The 26,378-nt window shown below is 36.5% G+C and overlaps 1 protein-coding gene across 2 annotated transcripts; it reads right to left on the bottom strand.

Annotated features, from left to right (window-relative positions):
* Positions 1-3,795: 3,795 nt before the first annotated feature.
* LOC138696588 (venom allergen 3-like) lies at positions 3,796-25,101 on the bottom strand. Of its 2 annotated transcripts, none has more exons than XM_069821730.1 (7): positions 24,719-25,101; positions 18,035-18,153; positions 15,700-15,867; positions 10,503-10,584; positions 10,004-10,142; positions 6,903-7,126; positions 3,796-4,081 (listed from the first exon to the last, which is right to left on the bottom strand). In XM_069821730.1, the coding sequence occupies exons 1-7, from the start codon at positions 24,726-24,728 to the stop codon at positions 3,984-3,986; spliced, it is 840 nt and encodes a 279-aa protein (XP_069677831.1). In that variant the 5' UTR covers positions 24,729-25,101; the 3' UTR covers positions 3,796-3,983. The 2 variants fall into 2 exon arrangements, with proteins under 2 accessions (XP_069677831.1, XP_069677830.1); XM_069821729.1 differs by lacking the exon at positions 24,719-25,101 and adding an exon at positions 18,642-18,690.
* Positions 25,102-26,378: the final 1,277 nt, after the last annotated feature.

Genomic DNA, 26,378 nt, shown 5'->3' with positions numbered 1-26,378 from the left:
AGTCCACTATAAATCTTGCAGTAGGTTACAAATGGAGTAAAAATAGTACGGTATTTTACTGTGGACTAAAAGAATACAACTGTATTTTCCCTCTACATAATTAGAGGCATTACACACTTCGAAGCCTGTGGTGCTGGTTAGATACTTCAGAGCAAAAATTACATTAGGTGCAACTCAGACTACTGTTAATAATTTTGCTGTTCTGTTTGTAAATCATGAATAACTTAATTACACTTTGATCATAATAAGTTTAGAATTATAAGATGCATACTTAGATTAAATTTAAAATTATTAGGCTAGGTACGTGCAGTGGTAGCCTAATTCACTCGGACAAGCCTATTGTAAAATCCCGATTAAAAAACTTGCTACCTAGTACTCTGCATGGCTTTCCTATTATTGAAAACCAATATAGGCCTTTGTGCTATAGCTCACGTTTCAGCCGACTGTAGAAAAGAGCTTTGCTTTCTTTTTTTTTCTATTGCGTAGGTTTTTTACAAAAGAATCAAGTTTACTTCACAGGATTTATCTCTGATGGTAATATAAACCAGTGTCCACCGCTGTGGAGTAAGATTAGCATGTCTGACCGTGTAACGAGCGGATTCGAGTTCAAATCCTGGTTGGGACGAGTAAAGGCTGGTTCACAATAAACCGGGAATGGAAACGAGAACGGAAATAATGTTAAATGTGTATTTTTTTAATGTGAGCATTCACAATAGTTAATTGTGAATGCTCTCATTTAAATACATTACTTTAATATTATTTCCGTTCCCGGTTTATTGTGAACCAACCTTTACGCGGTTCAGCCAATTGAAGCAGAATTTCTGGGTAACTTTCGGCGTTAAACCTCGGACTTATTTCGCCATCATAATATATTATACTTCCCCTTTTTCATAATCATATCAGTTTCTTTCTCATATTTCGGGTTTTCTACGATGTAGAGTTGCCTGCAGGCCGCCACCGAACTTGGACCTCATGGTATGTTATCAGTTGCTGGTGGTAGTGCTCTCTTCTGGGTTCATGATAGCTTGAGGGACGGGTTGAGAGACCATGGGAAGGTAAAGTGATTCTGTAGGCTGTAGGGAAGTTTGGAGGCTACCCGCAGAAGAATCTGCAGCACTGGGGACCTTAGAGCATGTACATTCATTCCAGATAGTACAATGAGCCCACCCAAGCAACCTACGTACGAGGCAGTTCCTAACCCGTGCTCCTCTTAAAGGGGACTAGTAGATATAAGCGGTAGGGAATTAATTTAATTTACTGGGAAGAAATTTTTGTTCCAGCTTAAAAATAGGTAGCCTATAGACTAGCAATATTCATTTCAAAGTGCGCAAAAACCAACTGCTCCTACCAGTCAGACTGGAGCGGGGATTAAGTCATTTTTCTTGAGATTCTTGATGAGTAGATATCTGTTCCTGTGAAGTATAGTTTATTCTAGTTAGTGTAATATAGCATTGTTCTATTCCTACCACCTTAGCGTATTTAAGATCAACTTTAGTGTGTAAAATGGTCTAACTCTCTGTCATGCCTCTCATCAGTTAGTAGATGTGGAACATCACGTCATGCGATACTCGACAATGGAAGCGCTTTGTTTTGAATGTTTATCTGGCACTGGTACTCCCACAACATACGGTAATGGTACTATAGGACATGGACATACTACAGTGATACGGATAAACATCTGTGGCCAAAGTGAAATTCGAACCCTCACAATCCACCCTAGAGTAGACAGATTTGAAATATTATAGCTAGGCTATATAGAAAATATATCATTAATGTTAACTCATTATTCAGTTTAGAAATTAAGTAGGGAATGTCATGGATGACCTTAATTGAATGTGTACATGCAAGAAGGTGACTGCTCCAAACGGGCACGTTTTCAGGAGAAGGTTAAAACTGATTTGTAGTCACATGTCTGATTGCACAACTTCTTTATTACAACATATCAATAGACAATGGTAATGCCTGCCTTTCTGAGGTATTATAAGCAATGAATTTTATTTACATTAAGTATAAATACAAATCAGTTTTAACCTTTTCCTGAAAACTTGTCCTTTTGGAGAAGTCACCTTCTTGCATGCACACATTATATTAAGAAAGTGATCTGGTGTTCTGTTCTAAAATATGAAATAGTGTTTATTGTACTAGAGACTGTTGGTGAAAAAAAAAAGCGATTTTGGTGTTGAGCCTGCCACTATTTCGGTGGATATTTCGTGAAATTAGTTGTTAATTAAATGTATTATGGTACGTTTAATATACAATGTTTAATTAATGTGGGGTCCAGACCTGTCGTTGGACAGTTGACTAAACAACAAACAACATATCAGCATCGCCAAATTGTAAACTGAGCATGGTCTCTATATTGTCGTGCCAATTACGTTTCCACCTGTGATTGTTTCGTTTTCATTTACAGAGTTGTGTGGATTTGAGTCACAATGTCAAATGTGTCCGAAAAATTAAAAACAGAAATTTAGGGAGGAAATGTATTTAAATATAGGCTATTTCTTACAGTTTTACTCTACATCTACATCTACACAATATAAGCTTATGTACACCAAGATGGAAAGTGAAACTTTTTTGGCATGTCAAGACTTCATTTTAGTAGAACGTTTTCTTTTATTCTTTAGACTTATAATTTTGTAAAGTACTCATAGTATGGTTATAGGCCTACTATATCCAAGTATTGTACCTGATGAATCAAGGCGCGAATTTTGATCTAAAAAAACTTAAAATTACCCAAAAAAGTTAGAAAATGACCTAAAATGCTGAAGAAAAAAAAAGACTTAAAAATAAACATTCCTATACTCAAGTAGTAAAAAACCTGTCTCAAGTTAAAAAGCTCTCCTCTCCAATGCAATAGATGACAATGTACATCTGAAGATTCTGGAATGTGAATGACCAGCAGTTGTCGGTGAGAACATTGTTATACATTGAGAAGCTTCTTTCCACATCTGCACTGACCGCAGGAGCATACTTGAAGAGTGACAGATCACTGCTTTCTCCTGAGAGTACTTTAACGGATGTGCACAAAGTTTTATATCCTGGACTTTCTTTTTCTAACACAATTCATTTCTTTTTTTTTTTTAAGGCAGAGCATACAACAACAATTCAGCCGAGAGCTTCATCTCCTATTCTGTTTCTCTTCTTCCTTTTGACATCACTTACTATTGAGAAAATCATTCAGATTCCGTATTTGAATGGGGTAAGTAGTGTCAGTACTAGTGTTCGCGTAGGCTTCCGCGGCTGGTGTACATGGTATGTGGATAAGCTTCAGGGCTTCACTGCGTTGGATATCCAACAACTGCCCTGAAGATGACCACAACACAGTGGTCGAAACACCAAGAGAACACCAGTGTCAGTACTAATTTTGCGAGTTTTCCTATAATGGGAAATTTTAGTTCGCCATTGAAGTATTTATATAGCTTTAATGTCTGAAAAAAATCACCTTAAAATTTAAAAGATGATAAAAAAATGCACTCAAAATTTAAAAAATGACTTATAAAATTAAATCAGCGAAAAATGACCAAAAATGACGTAAAACTCTACATTTCTGTAACCAGCAGTTCGTATCCAGGATTTATATATTTACAGGTGTTGCAAAGGATGTAAAGATGTCATCAAAATCCGCACCCTGCTGGTGCTGTTGCTGATGATGATGGTGATGATGATGATGATGGTCCATCATTCTTCATCGTAGTGGTAAAGAAGAAGAAATCTACTGCACTTACCGTTATTCATAGTTTTTTTTGTTGCTTGGAAAATTACGTTAAAACATATTGTATTCTATAAAATTATAGCAACATTTTAAAGGAAATTTTATTATGTTATATTACTATGGTAATATTTTACAATGAAAAAATAACAATTTTCATTGTTCTATTATATTTTTACAATTAACTTCGTTGCTAGGAAAATATCTGTCGTAGGAATTGATGTACCAGAAATTTTTCTTCATTGTAAAAAAAGATTCTAGATAACATAATTATTTAGTCCAAATCAACGTAGTGAGTAACGAAGATCAACACACTGGACATTAAAATGGAGAGAAAAAGTTCCGGACGTGCATTGCACCTTGCTCCGCCATCTGAAATGAAACAATTACATATATCGATGTAACTGTCTGTTTCATCATTAGAAAATGACTTACATTTGCTTCATGAATTTTTTCTTAATTGATTCTGTAGCCTTTCTCGGCAAATGGCTCTGGTTCCACATAATATTAATTCGTTGACTTTATTTTATTTATTTCACATTGCATATAGATCCCTTGAGCAAAAATTGATAATTGGAAATGTACATATCAAATATATGGCGGGTATAAAAATTATATAAATAATACATTTAAAATTTATACTACAATAACGATGGAAGGATGCCTTAATATCTCCCCTGCCGGACTGGTCTGGAAGAGAAGCTGTTGCAAAATTTCGCGAGGCAACAGGCCACGACTGCCTGGCTGATCACCTTCGTCGACTTGAAATTTTAGCTAGCCCACAATGCATGCTGTGCTCTATTCTGTTATTATGGACTCCAAACATATAATGTGTTGCCCATCCCTTTCAGTCACTGGTTTTGTGGATAGATATTTGGAGGCCAGAGACAAGATGATGAAGCACTTGCCTACCAATTCGGAGTTGCGCTCGGGCACGGGTTCGATTCCCGCTTGGTCTGATTGCCTGGTTGGGTTTTTTCGAGGTCTTCCCCAACCGTAAGGCGAATGTCAGGTAAACTATGGTGAATCCTCGGCTTCATTTCGCCAAATACCATTTCGCTATCACCTAGCCCATCGACGCTAAATAACTCCGCAGTTGATACAGCGTCGTTAAATAACCAAGTAAAAAAAGATGAATTGTTAATATAATTTTGTTACTAGCTTTTAGTAATTAGTGTTCTGCTTTCTGTCTATGTTGTTATATTGTATTTGTATTTGTACCTCTTACCATCATTATTTGGCTAATGACTCCAGACAAATATCTCTGCATTAAATAAATAATAATTTAAATAAATACGTTACTGAATCTAGTCTATTTTATGTGCAATAAAAATTTAACTTTTAACTACTTGCACAGTTACAAAAGCTATTTACTTATTAACTAATAATATTTATATATTTGTACTTCTGTCATAAATGCATGTTAACATATTTTTTAACTTTTTATAAGCCACCGACATAGCCAGTCGCTTGTTTGCCGACCGGAGTTACGCTCGGACGCGAATTCGATCCCCGCTTCGGCTGATTACTTGGTTGAATTTTTTCCGAGGTTTTCCCGAACCGTAAGGCAAGTGTCAGGTAATCTATGGCGAATCCTCGGCCTTATCTCGCCAAATACCATCTCGCTATCACCAACCCCATCGACGCTAAACAACCTAGTTGATACAGTGTCGTTAAATAAAAAAAAAAAAAACATTTTTTTTCTATTATTTGATCTTATATTTTTCGATAATATTCTATGAATGCCAAATAAGAACTGTAGGGAGTCATGACTCCAACACTGCAACTACAGGGTGGAAGTGATATAACTCTGCAGATTGAAGGAGACATTAGAACACATTAAAATAAATAAAAAAAAACTTACTATGTGTTTTGTATTTAAGTGCATGGTTAATTAGAAAATTATGCTGAAACTATCTGCGTAGTTTGGCAACAGCACATCGTCGTCTTACATACGAAAGCACATGCACCCGGTCTGAACAACAGAGTTCAATCTCTTAGTCATGTCAGTAGGGTTGCCAGATTTTGTACTGGCAGGAAATAGCAGTACATATTAATTTTTTATTTAATTTCAAGAATACCATCCATTTTATTGAAAATAAAACTGCAAAGGGATAATTCATGCCTTATCAGTTTCTCTAATGACAGTCGTTCCTGGTACACCGAGATCTTTGCGCTCCCGTGTGCCACACCACTAATTATGTCTGCCAGAGTAGCAGACGAAACGTATGGTAGCAACAGCTCCAACAGACCTCGACCCTTTAGCCCAGATAACATCGATCCTAATGACGCTGGCCGTGAAAGCCTACATTCCAAGATTAGACAAATAGATGTTTAATTAGAAGTAAAAACCTAGAGTAGTTTCATCCTCCGAAATGATGTCGTGTGTCTTGAATACGAATATCTATTCATATGCCATAAAATATATTAGTCTACACACAAATCGCCAAGGGAGTGCAGGAGCCATGCAATGGTTTTGATACATTTACAGAAGAATTGCAGAGTTGCATGTCGATACCACCATCATGCTTGATCGAAATGGATCCGAATGTGAAAGGCTTTGGTAACACTCCAATACGAAGGCCTGATTGGATATTTAAGGCACAAAACGGGTGTCTAAAATGTCACTGAATTGTTTTATTTAAACCGCGAAAAATCCGCATAGTGCATCAGGTTTTGTTTCCAGACAACAGCGACGCTGCCAGAATTTATTGAAAACGCCCGAGAAGAAATATAAACTCTAAAGACGTATTCGAGAATGTGATGAAGAATTGTGAAGCATGCTTGACCAATGCAGATGGTTACCATTTCCATCATTTAGAACAATAGGATAAACCTTTTTTTTATTCTGGTGTATCTTGCCGAAAATAACTATCACAGTTTGGAGGGAGACTGACTATCCCTACAGCATGCGGACTGTGGAGGCCGTTAGGCTATCGGTTGAGCAGTGACGTTTTGTCTGGTCCATTCGGTAATACGTACAGATTTGTTAGTTTGTAACGTGATGTACCGTACTGTATTTTAGAGCAATGCCAGGCGTCATGCAGTCAGCACGTTACGAAACTCTATCCTGATTTGATTTAGAGTCACATTAAGAAAAACCCACGTGTTGGCCTGGAATAAAAGCCATCAGAGGTACAAAAATCCCGTCAGATAAATTAAATTCTGAGTATTTTGTTAAGCTTGTGCTTACATGAACAGAGTCCATCGTTGCAGGTTGCCCCCTCCTTGCAGGCGGAGCAGGGTTTTCCCTTCCGGTACAGTTTAGAGCCCAGAAAGTTACCCGCTGGGCCATAGTTGCACAACAGAGTGGTCGTTCTTTTTCCGTTATCTTCGTAAAATGTGCGGCCACAGCCCACGTATTTAGTTTGTGCCCACACGAGTTGAGTGTAGTGACCAATGATTCCCGTAGAACTCCTGAAAAAAAATCACGTCGAATTAATAATATAATATTCCTGAACAAAATAGATGTGGATTGCAAAGAGAATAGGTTCTGTAACCTTTATAAGAAACGAGTCAGTCAGGATAGAAGAAGTAATGTTAAAAGAAACTATGATAGGGAGAGAAGCACGACAAGGGTTTGCTGATGATATGGGGTTGTTAGCAGAATAGGAAACGATATTAAAGAATATGCTACTGGAACTAAATGACAGCTGTGAGCAGTATGGGACGAAGATAAATGCAAACAAGACGAAGAGCATGGTTATTGGAAGAAAAATAAAGAAGGTAAACATGGGAATTCTAAGAGAGGCTGCCAGATTAAATAAATAAATTATTATTATTATTAATAGAAATTAATAGAAAAATTAATAGAAATTAATAGAAAAAAAGGAGCATCTTCTGCGGACCTCTGGAAAAATAACTTAGTGAAGTGTTTTGTGTGGAGTGTGACATTGTATAGAGGTAGAAACATGGACATTACGACGAAGTGAAGAGAAGCGACTAGAAGCATTTGAAATATGAATATAGAGAAGAATGGTGTGCGTGAAATGGACAGAGTAAGAAATGAAGTTTTGGTAGAAAGAGTGGGTGAAGAAAGAATGATGCTGAAACTGATCAGAAAGAGAAAAAGGAATTGCTGGGTCACTCGCTGAGAAGAACTGCCTACTGAAGGATACACTGGAAGAAATGGTGAACGGGATAAGGGTTCGAGGCAGAAGAATAATTATATCAGATGATAGAAGACATTAAGATATATGGATCATATGAAGAGACAAAGAGGAAAAATTGGAGAAAGCTGTGTTTACAGTGAAGGACCTGCCTTTGGGCAGAAAACTATGAATAATAATAATAGAGAATGGCAGATACAATGTCTATGGCGAAGTTGTATTGTGGTGCACTAAACCAAGGTTGTGAGGTTCTCGATATTCTCCCGTTTTTTCCTCTTCATTCCACCAACATTTTCCACAATTTCCCTTTCATTTTCATCTCTATTTAGAAAACTGTGTTTGTGGGGTATCGAATCTGCCGTCTGCCGCTGTTTCTCCATATATTGCTAAATGGCAATGGTGATGGATTTTAAACAACTCACAGATCTGCAGAGAGAACCCGGAGCCCTCCAGGATCTCATTCTGGCGGGAGCGTGAGAATTCAGATGGATCAATGAGATAAAGCAGATCACATCAGAGGTATGATATTCGGCCTTGTTGTCTGTTGGTTGAAAAGGAATGCGTGGTACAGCCAAAGGTGCAGCCGGATTAGCTGGGCAACAGACAGTACTCATCTCATTCCATAACGAATGTAGTACTAGCTAAATATAGAATAGACTTTATGGGGGTACAGGAGGTTTGGTTAGGTGCTGTATCACAAATAGGAGATTACTTGTATTATAGGAAAAAAAAAACGATCTCCAATAAGGAACAGAATTCTTTGTTCATAAAATAATAAAATCAACAGTAAAAAGGTCGAATTTATCAGTGACAGGTTATCGCATTTAGTACTTAAGGGTAGATGGTGCGATATCGTAGTTATAAATGCTCACGCCCCTACTACCATATAAAGGATAGCTTCTATGAGGAATTGGAACACACTTTTGATTATTTATCTAGATATCACATGGGGATTTCAATGCTAAAGTAGGGCGGGAGGATATTTTTAAACCGACTATTGGAAAAGAGAACCTACATGTGACTAGTAATGATAATGGTGTTAGGTTAGTCAACTTTGCTATATAAAAGGTAAAGGTAAAGGTATCCCCGTAACATGCCATGAAGGCACTTGGGGGGCATGGAGGTAGAGCCCCATGCTTTGCTATATAAAAAAAATTAATTGTCAAAAGTATAACATTTCCCTTTAAGGGTATGCATAAATGTTGTTGTTGTTGTTTTCTAATGCCAGGCGTTTGACAATAAAGTCATTTGACCTCTTGCACTCCAATATTTTTCAAAGATATTATCATGGTCAGCCACTGAAGCACAGATTTTGAGGTGTTCTGAATCCATTTCTTAGTCTGAGTTGGACAATGGGCAGTTAGGGGACTGATATATTCCAATTATATGCAGGGTATAGATAAATGTACTTGGACTTCTCTAGATGGATTGACACACAACCAAATAGATCACATCTTGATAGATAAACGAAGACATACTAGTATAGTAGATATTCGAACCTTCAGGGAGCAGACTGTAATTCTGACCATTATTTGATAATTGGATAATTAAGAGAAAGACTATCAGTAGCCAAGCGAGTAGAGCAACAAATTAATATTATAAAATTCAATATTCCGAAATTAAAAGACGAGGAAACTAAGCAACATTGTCAGGTCGAAATTTCAAATAGGTTTGCCACTTTAGCAAGTTCCGACGATGTTGAGGAAGAATTAAAATGTTAATAGTGTGTGGGAAAATATCAGAGATACCGGTAATATCAAAATTGCAGCCGAGCAGAGCATAGGTTATTATGAAACTAAGAAAAAGGAAACCGTGGTTTGATGAAGATTGTTGCACGGTATTAGAAAGAAGGAAACAGGCAAAATTGAAAGTTAGTTAAACGGATGACATATTTTCACATAGAATAAAGGGTTTTGATTTTCTAAATTAATTATAACTTATCACTGCTACCCTATCCCATTATCTGCTGGCCTAGTAGCCTCATAAGTGGTGCCTTCTTGGTATCACTTGTGAGGTTGAGACCTGTTTTCGGACAGTTGACTAAACAACAACAACTCTTTGAGGGAGAGTGAGTACACGTATATTTGTACTCCTGGTAATTTATTAATCAGTTTTTCTTTAAAAAATCTAATGATAATATTTTTCTTTAAAAACAATAAATTACGGTAATAGTGTTTTACCTTACCCTGGAAATTTATTAACAGTATCTGGTGCAACGTCCTTTACCTCATCGTACCATCTTTGAACATGAACTTCTAGCTCTTTCAGGAATGTGGGCGCTGTAGTTGAAGAAGATGCATAATTTTGTCCCACAGCGAACCTTTCTGAAACAAAGGGTCAAAACTGAGATATATTCGTACAAGATGGTCATGATAAACTTAGTAAATTAATTTCAAAATTAATAAAATTATTGTACTTAGATCAGAAGCGGGCTCTGGTGAGGTAGAAAAGAAAATTGTATCTTCCAGTGAGAATGTGTGGAAGGAATTTCACGAATAGCATTTTAGTTAAATTTTCTTGTTTTATGATACAAATCACCAAAACCCTACTCACAAAATGTTGTTGTCTAGTGTCTTGCATCTGGCAATGAAGCCATTAGCCCCTACTCACAAAATAAAATTACACTTTTATACTTGAATCTTAAATAATTATTTTCTGCATTTCTGTATTTCAAATCTACACACCTACTCTCCGGCATTTGTCATGTCCTTCTGTACACTGATCTGACCAGCGCTGAGCTATTTTCGCCAACTCATCGTCCCACATCTGTTCAACAGAAATAATAATCTTGTTATATTTCCTGTGTCAATTAATATGGCGATGCACAGATTTCCAGTATAACTTGTTTGTGTAACATTGTAATAGAAACCTTCCCCTTGAAATGGGAAATTCGACAGGATGACAGTTTTAAATTCTTACCTTCTAACATTATCATGTAACAAGTAATTCTGAAAATGAAATAAATCGAGAAAGGTTTTCAACTAGGCAATAAAAAAATTCACATGATTTACTAGCTCATAATGTAATTATAATTTCATTCAGAAGTCAACCTTTCACAAATACTTCCTTCATTGAATATCTGTGTGTGTAAGTCTAATGCCTACCCACTTCACTTGCGTGATTCGGGTTCCGCATACTGCGGATAGATGGCAAGACTGTGACCCATTTTCAAGTTGCACATCACTTCGGCAGGCCACGTTATGCATGATGTGTATCTGTGAAGAGTTATGTCGTGTACTAGGGTGAGTGTATGTGTAAGTGTAGTGTAGGGAATGGGTGAGGATGATGATGAAGGTGAGAAAGAGAGAAGGAGAAACCCGGTGCCGGTACGTAGTCTACTCCTATTGAATAGCACCAAGAGGGCCGCCAGGCTTAACATCTCCATTCAACGGACGAATCACTATCAAGAGTGACATATGCCTTTTCTTCATATGCATTGCAGAGAGATTTGGGATTTAACCCAGGCATAGGGCCTACTGGTGCACAATTTAGTGCCGAGGTAGAAATTTTACATTAAATCAAACCTGGGCCGGCTAGTCTGGAGGCAGACGTTCTACCACAGAGCTAACTCGGCGAATGAAAAGTACAATGTGAATATCTCTGTAATTAAAAACAAAACTTACATTAGAAAACTTGGATGCAAAATAGTAATTTACAAATACCCATTGAACTGATAATGACATTGAGTACTTAAGGGGAGACATACAAATTTGAGTACTTTGAAGTACTAAAAATTTGACGAAATTCAATATTTTTCCTCAGCAATGAATAAATATGTAACATTGCAATTTCATGTGCTGAATATACACCATTTCTGGTATACTATTTTCAGATTTAGTATAACTATTACCGTTACTGTTAATTAGCCATTCAAAATGGCAGCTGCATTTTGTGCATTGAAATACCGTTTACCCGATAATTTTTACAACTGCCAGTATTTCTGAGTGATTCTTTTTTGTGTTTATTCTTGAATGTCATATGGACAACATGACTTAGAATCTTTAAAGTACCTTCACTATAAATATTTTATCTAAATTTCTATTATAAAGTCGATTTTTTAATTTTATTAGGTCTGAAATATATTTTTAAATAAATTTTGAGTTGCAAACCAATAGTTCTAAGTAGGTTTGTTCACAAATATAAAATACAATTCCACGCAAATTTTTACTGGAATATTTTAAAAACTGTTTGAGTTATCAGAGAATCAGTTTGAATTAATACAAGTTAGGGCATCATTTTGTATTTCTAACAACCCATAATGGTAATAGTTTAATTAAATTTGAAAATTCTACACAATTTCAAAAGTAGTGTAGCTATATTCAGCATATAAAATTTCAGGGTTACAGATTTATTCATTCCTGAGAAAGAAAAAAAACTGAATTTTACCAATTTTTTAGTACGTAAAAATACTTAACGGTGTATGCCTCCCCCCCCCCCCTTTAAGTCTGCTTTAAAATGGGACTCTGGTCTAAGTTAATAAAGTTCCTTCTGTGTACATGTGTCTAAAATGTGCAATTTCGTAAAAGTAAACAGGTGAATATTGCTATCAATGTCCCTACAATGTCAAGAGAAATAGTAAATATTTTGTAAGGTGGTAGTATGGACTATTCTCAGTAAAAAGAAAAAAAGTTCATATAAGCATGTATCGAATTTTGAATGAGTGTATAGATGTAGCTGTTTGAATATTACGAAAGAAAAGCCTTACAAAAGTATGAAGCAGAGACAAAAAATAGATTATTGATTATATTTTTTAATTGACTGAAAGCATTATAAAAGTTATTGCATGCATATTATTGCCATTAGGCGACACATCATCTAAATCTAACTTTCCCTAATGATGGCTCGACTACGATGGACACATTCATTGGCCACCAAGATCCCCAGATCTTTGTCCTTTAGATTATTGTGTGTGGGGATAGATGAAAAGCGAAGTTCACAAAGAAAAAGCAAACACAAGGGACGAATTGGTTGCTCGCATTGTTAATAGTCCTGTCCCCCCAAAAAATACTCCAAGACAGCCTCAGGAGAGCTACATTTACTATTGTCAAGAGAGTTGAAAAGTTAATTGAAGTCGGTGGTGAAATTTTTCAATATAATTACTTTGAACTGTTGCAAAATATTGATATTATTTAAATAACACTAGTCTGCGATGAAATTACTGCCTCCAAAGCTTGAATGTTTTTAGGGTATTTTTAGCATGCTGAAGTCAAATTCGCAGCCAGAAAGTTCCTATCACGTACCATTTTTTTGTTATTTTAATTTTATTATAATATATTACGACAATTGATAGCGTAATTATTTAAACTATAATACTTTAACAACTGCAGTTTTAGTATGTTAAGATATGAAAACCAAATATATTCAACATATTTTTAAGATGTTTATATTGAAAATCAAGGATAACAGATGTTTCTTAGCAGATAGAGGATCCAAGCCTATAAGGAAGTTAGGGTGAAATAACGTGCAGCCTTGCCATTATCTTTATTTGTGGGAGATAGAAATGTCAGCCATACCTTGGTGAGAGACTCAACTCAACTCGTCTAGTTCCTCTCATATTTCAATAGTATGTGTTTCACCTGGAAACCAAACGAGATCAGTTTTTGAAGCTTTATTGTGGAGTAGAAAGTTGAGAGTTTTTAGTTCAGTAAGAAAGTATTTACCATGTCGCATCGAGAATGTATAAATAATCCAGACCATTTTTGTTATAGAACTTATGTAGGATATACACATTGCCTAAGTAGAGGCGTAATTTTACAAATTTTGTGAAAAGTTATACCATGCCTATTTTGGAATCAAACTTGGAGACCAAAGTAAAGCTTGGACACTATACAAAGTATGTAGAGTATGCATTGAAGAACTTTATCATTGGATCAACAGCAGAAGACTGTTGCTATCTTTTGGAGTACCTATGGTTTGGAGAGAGCAGTCGAACCATAGCAATGACTGCTACTTCTGTTCGTGTAATGTGAAGGGGTACGATTCTAAAAATAAAAAGCATATCGTGTACCGGTATCCAGTTATTCAGTCAGCCATTTCACCTGTGCCCCATGGGCCTGATGTACCAATCACTGTGCGACTAGAAAATCTTGAATAGTTTTCATCTGAGTCTGATGTAGTGATGAGGGAAATTGTGACGAGTGACAGTGACTATTTGCCAGAGTCGGGTGCTGCAGAACGTGGCTTTAAATAAGGAAAGAGACTGTTTAAAATGCATATGTGAGAAATTTCCACTACTATCTGAAGCAAATTAGAAGAAAATATATTTAATGATCCTGACTAAAGAAAACAGATGTCTGATGCAGCATTTAAAAACACTGTGGATGAAAAGGGGAAAACAGCATGGATATCTTTCTGTTTTAAAATTTCTTGGTAACAACAAGGGTCCTAATTACCGAAACATTGTGGCTAACATGCTTGAAGCATACAAGGAACTTGGTTGTAACATGAGTATCAAAATTCATTTTCTGTTTTCTCACCTAGATTATTTCCCCGAAAATCTAGGATTTTTGAGCTAAGAGGAAGGTGAACGATTTCACAAGGATCTGCAGGAGTTCGAAAGGAGACACCAGGGATGATAGAGCATCAGTATGCATCCTCATTATTGTTGGATGTTAAAGCGTGAAATACCTGAAGACAAAAATAAAAGAAAGAGAAGCAGGAGGACTTCCTCAACTAAGAAGCAAGTAGTGTAATTTTTTATGTGATATATTGCGCTAATTTATACATCCAATAGTGCAGTAAACAAGCCAAAACAAAGCAAAAACACTCTAGTGCCATGTATGAACAACCATACACATAATTGCAACAAGTTGTGTCTTTTAAATATTGCTTTTGCATTTGAAATAAAAAAGTGAAATGAAAAAGTTGGTGATGAAATTCATGTAATTATACAATACATTTAAAGTGATTTTGCAAACAAACCTGACGTGATAGAAGTAAACGGATTGAAAATTCGAATTCAGCACATCGACATTATATAAAATCACATTATTTACTTTAGGCAACAAACACAAAGTTGAAATTCGCAGGCTAGTGTAATCAACAAATGCAATCAAAAAATAATTTTTCTTTCCTTCATACCTTCTGTAGGGCTTTCTAAGCATAACATTCCAATACGTATCTCTCCAATCCTTGAAAATTCGACACTTGTTTTTATGAACTTTTTAGTCGGAATAACCCATACCAGTTCCTAAAATATTTAATATTTCTCCTGAAGCATCCTGTATATAATATAGTTAAAACAATAAGTATTTTAAGATTGTGGAAAATAAAATACTCTTCAAATAAAAAATGTAAAAATCTCTTTTGGGGATAATAACTGCCAACCAAACGAAATATTTAGATTGGATGTGAAGTAGAAGTCAGTCTTTACAGACCATGATGCAAGAATGGATTATTCGAGATATGTAAAGACGACAACGGAAAATAAGTGGAAGAGACAGCTTAGAAAGGAAGACGTGGTGGAGATGGAGATGAAATGTGGCAGCATCTGCAAAGACGACGACGACGTCGTCGGTGACATGTGAGATGAAAAGAAACCGAATTTAATTTAATTTCGTTTTACCTTAATGTGATATAATGGAACTACTCCATAATTCACAATGAAACAATTTGTTTAAAATAAAGTCAACATATAAATGCAAAAACAAGAAACGGGAAGTTTAGATAATTTTATTTGCATAATTGTAAAATAATTTTTAATGTAGACCTAATGTAGTTCTGTATCTTTATCATCGGTCTGTTCTAATTTCGTTATACATTAAATGTCATTTAATGAAACTTCGTTATATTGAAATACATTATTATTTGATCATGAATTTCTTGTACCTTTATCATTTTCATCACTAATGGTGACCAACGGAAAACTAATTAAAAACTAACCAATTCTGACATGTCACTTGCTGGTGGTTGCGGCCCCGGACTTCCTCTTGTCTCCCTTCCCAAAGCTACTGTCCTCCTCAGATCGTTGTGTTTCTTTAACAGTATGTTCTTTTCTTCTTGGGTCAGAGCTTCACGTTTGTAACCAGTGCAATGTGGACCTGGTGTTTCCTGGAACAAATTGAATTAGTTGTGGGGCTGACGATGGCTGAGTAGGATAGGTAGAGAAATATGGCTGTGGATATTGTTGGCTCGATGTGAACTGGGGACAGAGTGGCCTTGTAAGAGCTTGTAGTACCTGTGTAATCTGCATCCAAGTCCAGATGTTGTTGTGAGTCAACAATTTTTTTAACATTGGAAGCAAGAATAATAAAAATAGTTTATCATTATCGCCTCCATTCGAAATGTTCGACTTTTTAGCATCACTAATGTACTCCAGCACAGCATCTTCAAAGTTTCTCTCTTTTCGCTTTTGTCGACGAGACAGTTAACGTATTGGGCATACTAAATTCAAGTAGCCCAAAGATTTGAAAGAAATAGGATACAAATTATTATGAATCCATTTCTGTAAAATATGGATTGTTAAGGCTGAGATTTTTAGCAACAGGCGATTCATTTAGGCTATTAGCCAGGATCTCATTAACAAAAACGAATTCGTCCAGAATCAGAGAACAACTGAATGTGTGTTCTCAGCGAAGCAGAACGAACGCGAACCTCTTTTGATGTACCGATAACTCAGCGCAGCGGAACAAACATGTTCCTTCCCTTTCGTTTTGCCGTTCAAATAGAGCAAATTCTTTTTTACGTTCATGTTCGTTCGGTTTGGTTTGCTGTGAATAAATGCGTCTTAAGGTAGAACATTTAAGAGTTATACCATTATCTACTGTATTTGGCTCGTAGTAAGTAGTATCTACGTAAAGATTAATTTTTTGGTCCTACAGAATACATCTGTTATGGTAACAATTGATATTAGAGAAGAAAAATTCGCTCTGGCGCCGAACCCGGGTCCTTGGTTCTACGTACCAAGTGCTCTAACCATTGAGCTACGCCGAAGTTCAATCCACAGCACCGGATCGACCTCTCCTCCAGTGTTTTTCCCTTTGTGGCTTGACTCCAAGTTCGACATGTATGTTGACATTTATATTAAGTCAACTGCCATTATACAAGGAGCTCACTCAGTTGAGTGACTTGGTGGCCGTGATTCCACACTAATATGCACAGTAATCTGTATAGTAATATGCATTGTTGCTCGAAGAATCTACATAAAGATTATTTTTTTAGTCCTACAGAATACATCTGTTATGGTTGCAATTGACATTAAAGGAGAAAAATTCGCTCCGATGCCGAGGATCGAACCCGGGTCCTTGGTTTTACGTACCTAGCGTTCTAACCATTGAGCTACGCCGATTCTTCGAGCAACAGTACATATTACTGTACAGATTACTGTGGAAACCCGGCCACCAAGTCACTCAACTGAGTGCGCTCCTTGTATATTGGCAGTTGACTTAATATAAAATATCAACATACATATCGAACTTGGAGTCAGGCCACAAAGGGAAAAACACTAGAGGAGAGGGATTCCATCCCGTGCTGTGGATTGAACTTCGGCGTAACTCAATGGTTAGAGCGCTTGGTACGTAGAACCAAGACCCGGCTTCGATCCCCGGTACCAGAGCGAATTTTTCTCTTCTAATATCAATGGTAGTAAGTAGGCCTAAACAAGAACATAATGTGGAATAAATAATACAGTAGGCTACATTTAAATACATTCACGTGCACCATCTTCATTTTGCACTTTCTTCTCATGCTATGCCATCCTTCTTCAATTGCTCCTGCTACCCCTATCCAAGTTTTCCCTTTCACATTCATATTGCAGTTAGTGTTCGTCCTTAAAATCATATAAACATGCTTGGTATTCAACTTCTGTTATAGATTTCTCTGTATCAAACATATTATTGGAATGACAATGCGCACTTCTAAAAAAAAAAAACTAATTATCTATAGGCGTGTTGCTGCGACCTGGTCGTCCGTATGACCATGTGATTTATGCGCGACAGGCGCCGCGTTCAGGTCGCCAGTCTGGCCGTAGCCCAAGGCTTTACTCCAACCTATTTTTAATATTACAGATGATGAAATGGGGAAGGTGGAGAGTGTTGGTAGAATAATAGGGGGAGACGGGAGTACCCCTAGAAAAACATTCTGCAACATCTTTGTCCACCACAAATTCCATCACGAAATAGCCGGTGATCGAAACCGGCCCGCCTCAATGGAAGGCCAACGCACTAGCTTTGAGCTACAGACGAGCCATGAAACATCTCTACTAAACACATAAAAATACCTTATATTCACACATCGTGTGCGGCGTCTCTTGTCCATTGCTCAGACATGTGAGTTGACAGTAGTCAAAACAGTGAGCCCACCGGCTCAGATAGCACAACAGAATTATGTATGCTGCATCTGAAAACAGACAGCACAATAATGTTACTTATTTTATATGTTGCGAACCATGAAGATCTTTTGCTGTTGAGTTGGTCTCTGGAGCCGCCGTCTGAAAGTCACATAAAAACACTTGGATCACAGTTTAGTATATACAGTCACGAAGCTTAAGTTGTGAGTGTGCTAGGAACAATAGACTGTGCCGGTACTATTTCGCATTGTCTGTAATGAAGCGATATTAGAGATCCTAATGGCTAGCAACTATCTATGGATGCATATTTACTACATATTGAGCTTCGTGACTGTATATACTCGTACTAGACTGTGCTTGGATTAAGAAGCCTTGCTCTTGTGAACCTATTTAGTACTTATCAGTTTTACACATGTGGTTCAATATAGGAGGTCTTACTCCCCGTAATTGACAAAAACCTGGAAAATACCCATCCAGCAATCAACCCAAACGGGATTTGAAAACATAACCGAGCGCAATATCCTATCATGAGTCGTACTTGCCACCCGAAGACTACGTCGCCTGGCTTGCATGTATGTATGTTTGTATGCAGGCTATGTATGTACTGTACGTATAGTAGAGGAGGCAAGACTTGTTCTGTGACCTTATCTTGTGCCGTGGCTATATCACCAATGGATATGGGAGGAGGAATGCAGGTTTTAGTTTGATTGTGAAATGAATTTCCGTATCGGTAGATTTGTAAAATAAAACCACCATGAAACAAACTCCCTTTCTGATAACTCATTTTTTTCCCCTCTCGCACAGCTCACATGCCAGTTCTCGCCTCCTCATCTATATGTATTACGCGCCCAAGTTAAATCTGCTTCCGGAAAGAATATGAATCACCGTTCCCTCTCCCTCTGGTCTTTGTGACTTATGAGTAAATACTAAGCTGATAAAGAGGTGTTTACTGTTCGTGCCAGCGAGTTGTATGAGATAGTGGTAAATACACGTGTACAGGACGTGCTGAAATTGTTGTATCCGTATAAATACTGTGAAAGTGTTAATATTAGGCACCGTATTTCTTACACCACACACACACATTATATATATATATATATATATATATATATATATATATATATATATGATCACTCATTGCATTATCTCTTGCAACATGACCTCACTCACACACAAAACAGTATGTTGTATACTAACAACACAGTCTAGTATATACAGTCGCGAAGCTCAATACGTAGTAAATATGCAAACATTAGATAGTTGCTCACCACTAGGATCGCTAACATCGCCTCATTACAGGCAATGCAAAATAGTACCGTCGCAGTCTATTGTTTCTAGCGCCCTCAAAACTCAAGCTTCGTGACTGTATATAGTAGACTGTGCTAACAACTAAAGGAATTAGAGCTACTAGCGCTCGTCTCTTGCATTCACGGAACGCATTTTTCGCACAAGGTAGGAGGTTTTCTCCGGGTCCTTACGTTTCCACACATTACAAATTAGGCCTAATGTAATCCCGTCCGAACGCCATCAATTATCATCTCATAGCTTTCCACTTTCGCCAGATGGCGACGCACTGAGGAGGCTGCTCTGCGGACGAGTGGAGGTTGCCTGTTCGAAACTTGGACTCTGCGAACTTTATGTAGTCAGCTGGTGTGTTTTGGGAATGTTCCTAGTTGGGAGTCAACGTAATTGTACTTCCAGATGAACGTACTGCTATAGTTCGTCCTCCCTCACAGAGTACCAACAACAACAATAATAATAATAATAATAATAATAATAATAATAATAATAATAACAGTTCGACGTCTGATAGTAGCAGGAGACAAATTTTTCTCGCATATGAACATAGTCCAACTACCCTAATGTACCTATTGACTAATAATTCTAACGAAGTTGGGGACGAAATGAGACAACGGACCCAAGAGGTGAAATACATCAATGATTACAGGGCGGGAGACTTCGATGGCGAAATGTAAAGGCTGGTTCACAATAAACCGGAAACGAGAATCGGAACGAAAACGGTAAAATTGTTAAAATGTATACATTTAAATGTGAGCATTCACAATTAACGAAAAGCTTGCCGGAGCCCGAGATCGGGAACGGAGAGTTGGCCAAGTTTCAACTTTGGTTTTCACGTTTCCGATCACAACCCACTTCACGTCCTCTGCTTCTCGTTTTCATTCTGGTTCTCGTTCCCGGCTTATTGTGAACCAGCCTTAACCCGTCCCTATCTCCCTGCCCCCAAAACTTTACACAAATATTGAAAGTGTTGCTAAACATTTTTAAAAAACAAGATTTGAGTCGCCTAGAATCACACTGCACTTTCTCCAAATTATGAAATGTGTTATTAATGTGTGTTTCAGCGCAGAATTTTGCAGGAATATGGTAAACTGCTCGTTTGGAGTCAAACTGGAATTTATCTACCTTAACTTCAGTAGTAAAACCACCGTTTGGAGTCTAACTGCACTAGTTTTTCATCTTTCCTGACAAATCAGACTTTTGGATAAATTACAGTTTGATTCTAGGTGGCTCATTTACTCTTTACTTCGATTACTATTATTTTAGCTAACAATTGTACAGCCTTTCTTATCTCTGTGCACACACTAATAACGAATATATATTTCAGTTTTTGTTAAATGTTGTTTAAATTGTTGCTTCAGCTACTATATATTTTTGCTTCATATCTAGCTGGTGTGTAAAGGAAAATGAATCGTAAGATGATTAGTACTATTATTTGATTAATATTAGAAATATGTCTCTCGTTCAAAAATAATCTACTCTCATGAGAACTTCAATTGTATGGAATGTCTTGAAAGAGGGTGCCCATCTAAATGCTCCCCAAATAAAAAAAACGCTGATGCAGCCATTGGATAATGAAGAAGAACAAGAAGAATATTTAAAGACCAGACACTATGAAGAAAATAATAATGAATTTTAAGATTTTGTATTTTGGCCTGTTTTTTGCTCACTGTTGTCAGAATTTTGAACAAACATGAAGGCACAGACGAGCGCCGAGAACCTCTGATCATGTCAGCATAGCGCAAGTCAATGTCTTAAAATTAAACCTTAAACAGCAAAGAAAATAGACAACCAGTTTCTGTTTGAGTGCCGTAAATCTATAAATCCTTGCCAGTAACTAAATCCCGGTTTTAATTTAACTGTAGGCTCCTAATGATCTTCAACTATTGCTTACGTTGATAAACAAAACCGGAAAACAACCAAGATCAAAGTGGAGCAACTCCTTTCGAACTTTTACGAATTGTCACTATGAGTTTGTTTATGTAATGGCTACTTTATTATTATTATTATTATTATTATTATTATTATTATTATTATTATTATTATAGTCTAAATGGTAAATGTGATGACCAGAATTCATCAAATATAATGTGGGATGAACTTCTATGATCTATTAGAAATTCGAATTCATGACAAGCTACTGACGTACCTATCTCAAACTATAGCACGTTTGCTTACTGATAAGAGGCTTTGCTCAGGCGTGGCTTGGAATCTCTCTTGACCCAATTACAAAGAAAGAAATAACTTCCATTTCAAATCTACCCATTAATAATTTCAAATAATAAATATAATTCCATATTCAAGCAATTGCTATTAGCAAACAAACATCGCCAATCTGATTAGATAAAGAGGTAATTATACCCGCATTATAAGACCTAATATTTTGATAATTGATAACTATTTGGCTATTTCTTTTCAGAGGTATTTCCCAACTAAGGCAAATATCGTGTAATCCCATGGCGAATCTTCGGACTCGCGTCGCTAAATATTATTTCGACATCACCAAGTTCATAGTTGATACGTTATTATTATATAACCGATTTAAGAATTCATGGCCATGTCTTCATAAAGTAAAGCTATGAATCTTAAATGCTGGGTAACGTTTGGTGTCGTACTCCGGACTCATTTCGCTGGCATTGTCACCTTCATTTCTCTCATTCGCTAGATGACCATCGCAGTTGATAAAGCGTCGTAAAATAAACAATTTTAAAGAAGTCTGAAAAAACTTCAAATGATGTTTTTAAAAAATGTCGTTACGTATTTTTCAGAAATTAACATCTTCTGATTTTTCATACAGTATCCATGGAAATTGTTTAACCCAAAATGGTTGAAAACTACGGCTCTTATACAGTAAATTTTCCTTTTCACTGTTTTTCTCACCCTTCGTTGATCCTTGCAGCGATGTTGAACATGAGCTATTAATTTTACTACCACTGCTACAACACAATTTATCTTTCTATTTGCTTTCATTGCAGTTTTATTTTGACAGTTTTCTGTAGTAAGAATTCATTCATTCTCAATAATAGATACATCGCAATCGCTGGCCACTTAACAACGAATTAGAGGACCAAACTCCTACTACCCTCCACGACAAGATACGAGGAGCTCCTGCAGGAACTGCGGACCGAGAAAACCATGATACAGGAACGAGTTCTACACGACGGATGCGATGATCGACCGAGAATGGACGCGCGGGAGATTCGAGCTGAGGTATACAGTCACCAGATTCGCCATACATGGTTTTCACCATAAAAATGTGCAGAACTGTAGGTTTCCATGACCAAGTGCCGAGTGTGTGTAAACGATGTGACCAAAAGTGTGAAAGATATAATGCAATGCACTGTACACGTAGACAAGAAATACTGACACAACTGTGTCAATAAGTACAGACCTAGCAAACATGCACATTGTGCGCAATTTCTATCATTATTAAATTGGTGTTCAATATATTCTTTAATAAATCACTCCAGACTAATATGAATATAGCGTGGATTGTGCACGTAGATAATTTTTTGTGTTGGCCCACTGTGTATCATTGTTTACGTAAATAAAAAAAAAACAATAAAAATTAACATGGTCCATAAATATTGTTTTAAGGGATAGAGGAAACATTATAATATATAAGTAAGTATGAGTAATAAAAAGTGTTCCTTACGGATTAATTAATACTTAATATGTGCTGCGTATATATTTTTGTAAAGTTAAAGTTAATCCATCTCTCACTTTCATTCAATAACGCAACGCAAATAGACATCAGTCCCATGTGAGATGTGGAAGGATATCAAAGTTTCAATTAGTAGTAGTAGTAGTAGTAGTAGTAGTAGTAGTAGTAGTAGTAGTAGTAGCAGGTTTTGTATTATACAGTAGCAATAATATTGTAGTAGTAATAATAGTAGTAATTATTGTATTGTAATAGAACCTCTATTATCCCTGGTAATGAAGAGGGTTGACTGGACGGTTAATCGAAAAAATCTGATAATCCGTACGATAAAGTATTTTCATAAAATAAGTGCATAACACAGTTTCATAATTTCCTCCGTGGTCTAGGCTAGATTGTGAATCAGAAGTTCACCAACTTAGGCCCGGTTGTCAACAATGGGTTTATAAGGGTCAAGTAAATTCCTTTTGAGTTGATTCTTTGCGGAAGGATAGGAATAGTATAGGTTTCCTGTTGTAGATTTACAGACTTTATACACTTTATTCTTGTTTTTAATTAAATTGCGCACATTTATTACGACAATCTCGTATTCTAATGCGAGTTGAGCAGCGATTCTCTTTTCCCAAATCGATCATTATTTGTATTTTTATTTCGATAATTAGTAAAACACTTTTAACACCCAAGGCAGATATTTTGTATAGGAATTATGAAGTACGGACACTCGAACAGTGGAACAAGGACTGACTGGTACACGGGTTTCCTCTAAAATTTTCGGACGTTCTTGGAACCATTTCTTTGAAAGCAGGTAGTGACTATTTTACAATATGAGAAAAACATCTTCAAGTAGGCCTATCGGTAACTGTTCCTATTGCTGGCAGTAGTAATATAGGGATAAAGGCTTATAATAACAGATTCCAGAAAAGAATAGGTATACTAATATATGGTATAGCACTACATACTTTTTTCCGCAGCAAAGAAAGAAAAGAGAGAGAAAAACAGACGGGTAATCCGCTGATCGGTTAATAGGGTGACGGATAATCGGGGTTATACTGTATAGCAATAATAGTGTAGTGGAAGTAGCAGTAAATTGATGTAATTGTGTGATTGAACATTGAGTATCTGTTTCAGAGAAAGTATTTTGGATGCTCGAACCAGCAAATAGTTCCGAAACATTGGAGGTATTAAGCCACGTCTCACAGTTCCTCTTTGAGAGCCTAAAATCTCGCATGTATTTATATGTTTATGTATAAATTAAAACATTGCAAATTGTTTTCAGCCATCCGCAGAGTACGCAACAACTAAGGCATGCAGTTTTAACGTTAAGTGGAGACTGTGTCTTGGGTTCGATTTCCTTCTGAGGACATTAGGACATTGATGCTTGTTATCAATGGTATCCTGTGTTATTTTAAGTGAAGGCGCAACTTCTTGTGCTATCTCCACATTACGGAAGTTTGGCGACGTCTCTCTAATGTGGCTTTGAAAATGAAATAAAAATAACTGGGTAGGGATAAAATCCTGACTCGATTATAAAACAAGAAATAAAAATAATATAGCTTTGTATATGCATAGATTAAATGCATATTAATGTCAAAAAAGCCAATTCGTTACTTCGTGTGATCTGATTACAGACAGCATTAGGCAGAATATCCAATACTTACATGTGTCCATTTTCCCAAATCTTCAGTAGAAACAAGAATATTTTGAATAACAGATTCTTGAGTTGTTAATCCATAAATTCACTAGCAAATATTTATTTCCGTAGTATTCGACTGAGATGATAATATGAACTTCAATACCATGACAACTTGGCTCCTACAATTCAAAGTTCCAAACCATTGTCACGTCGCGTCAATTATTGTCTCCCTTTCCGATCAAAACTACTAACGCGAGTTCGCGCGTTCTGAAGCTAATCTTCCGAGCACTACTGGCTGCATAAATATTTTCTTTGGTATTGTGCTGCACTCAATAAAATCTTTTTCCCTTATGCAATGTGTCGTTAATAACTTGCGCTGTTCAGTACTTCTGTACTTGCGCAATGCGAACCTCTGTTATCTCTTATCGCACGGTGCAGAGCAACTGCAGGATATATACCACGTTCAACTGTTAAAAACATACAAAGTTAATTTAACATACCTTATCATAAATTTCTTCTCCTGTTATAATTGTAAACATTAAGTACTATGTGTACATTCGTGTGCATGAAATAAACTCAGAAAATACGTACTACAATATTCAACTAGCGGCTTCAGATTCAATTCCTTGCAAATGAAAAAGAGATTTTGATATCAGCTGATGTTGGAGTCTCGTCCTTTTGATAATTTTTGTGTTCTTAAAAGTATAGCATTGTTCCATGCTGACCCATGAATAGATTAGTCATTTCGACTTTCCCTTCCGAAATTTCTGTCCCTTTAGTAGAGTTGTGTTCTCCAGATAGAGACAAATGACCAACAGACTTGGAGTTCGCTTTGCTATGTCATCAAAAGAGGTAATTTTACAAAACAATAGTTTATAAATGGCATAAAATATGATTTTGTACATACTGAGACCTGAGGAAATCAAAAATGGAGAAATAAGTACATGGTGCCATTAAAAAAAAACATACTAATTGACACATCCTTTATAAATAAAAAGTATAGTATTTGGAAACATGTTCAAAATATTCCTTCTTTGATACCCTACAACTTTTGTATAAATACCGTAATTTCCCATAACTATGGTCCAGGCACCCAACTATGGTGCAAAACGCATTATGTACTACTTAGTCCCCCAAGAGTTCCGTGTTTGCCAGTTAAGGCGCCACTGTGATGGAATTATGTTCCCCATAGATGTTTCTATCTACCATTACACGTGGAAATGATATGGATGCTCAACAAGGTCAGTGTGCATCGTTCTATTGAATGCGTGAAGACACGAAATCATTCAGTTTGTGTTCGTCTGTTTTATTAAGCTCTCCTCTGTAGAACTGGTAAGTTATAGATATATGATTCTTTGCACAATTAAACCTGGGTATATAGTGTTTACTTTCACGTAATAATTACACTGGCAGAGGTTAAGGACTCTGCGTGAAAAATGTTTAACCTCAAGGCTAGAAGTCAGTCCTCAACTATGTACCACAATTTTTCGTGGACCATAGTTGTATTTCATTTTGAAATATTTGTTTTAATGAAATGTGAACAATTTGATTATTTACTTCTGCAAATAAGGTATCTCAGTATACTCTAAAACACCATTTAACATTATAGTCCAGTAAATAAAGAAACAGGCTGTTCCAGCATCAATGGTACTAGCACAAATAATGGTCCAGTAAAACGAAAACTT

The sequence above is a fragment of the Periplaneta americana genome, chromosome 3 (assembly GCF_040183065.1).
Source record: "Periplaneta americana isolate PAMFEO1 chromosome 3, P.americana_PAMFEO1_priV1, whole genome shotgun sequence".
NCBI classification, from domain to species: domain Eukaryota; kingdom Metazoa; phylum Arthropoda; class Insecta; order Blattodea; family Blattidae; genus Periplaneta; species Periplaneta americana.
Note: the sequence above shows the minus strand (reverse complement) of the source record. Positions and strands in the feature narration are given on the sequence as shown.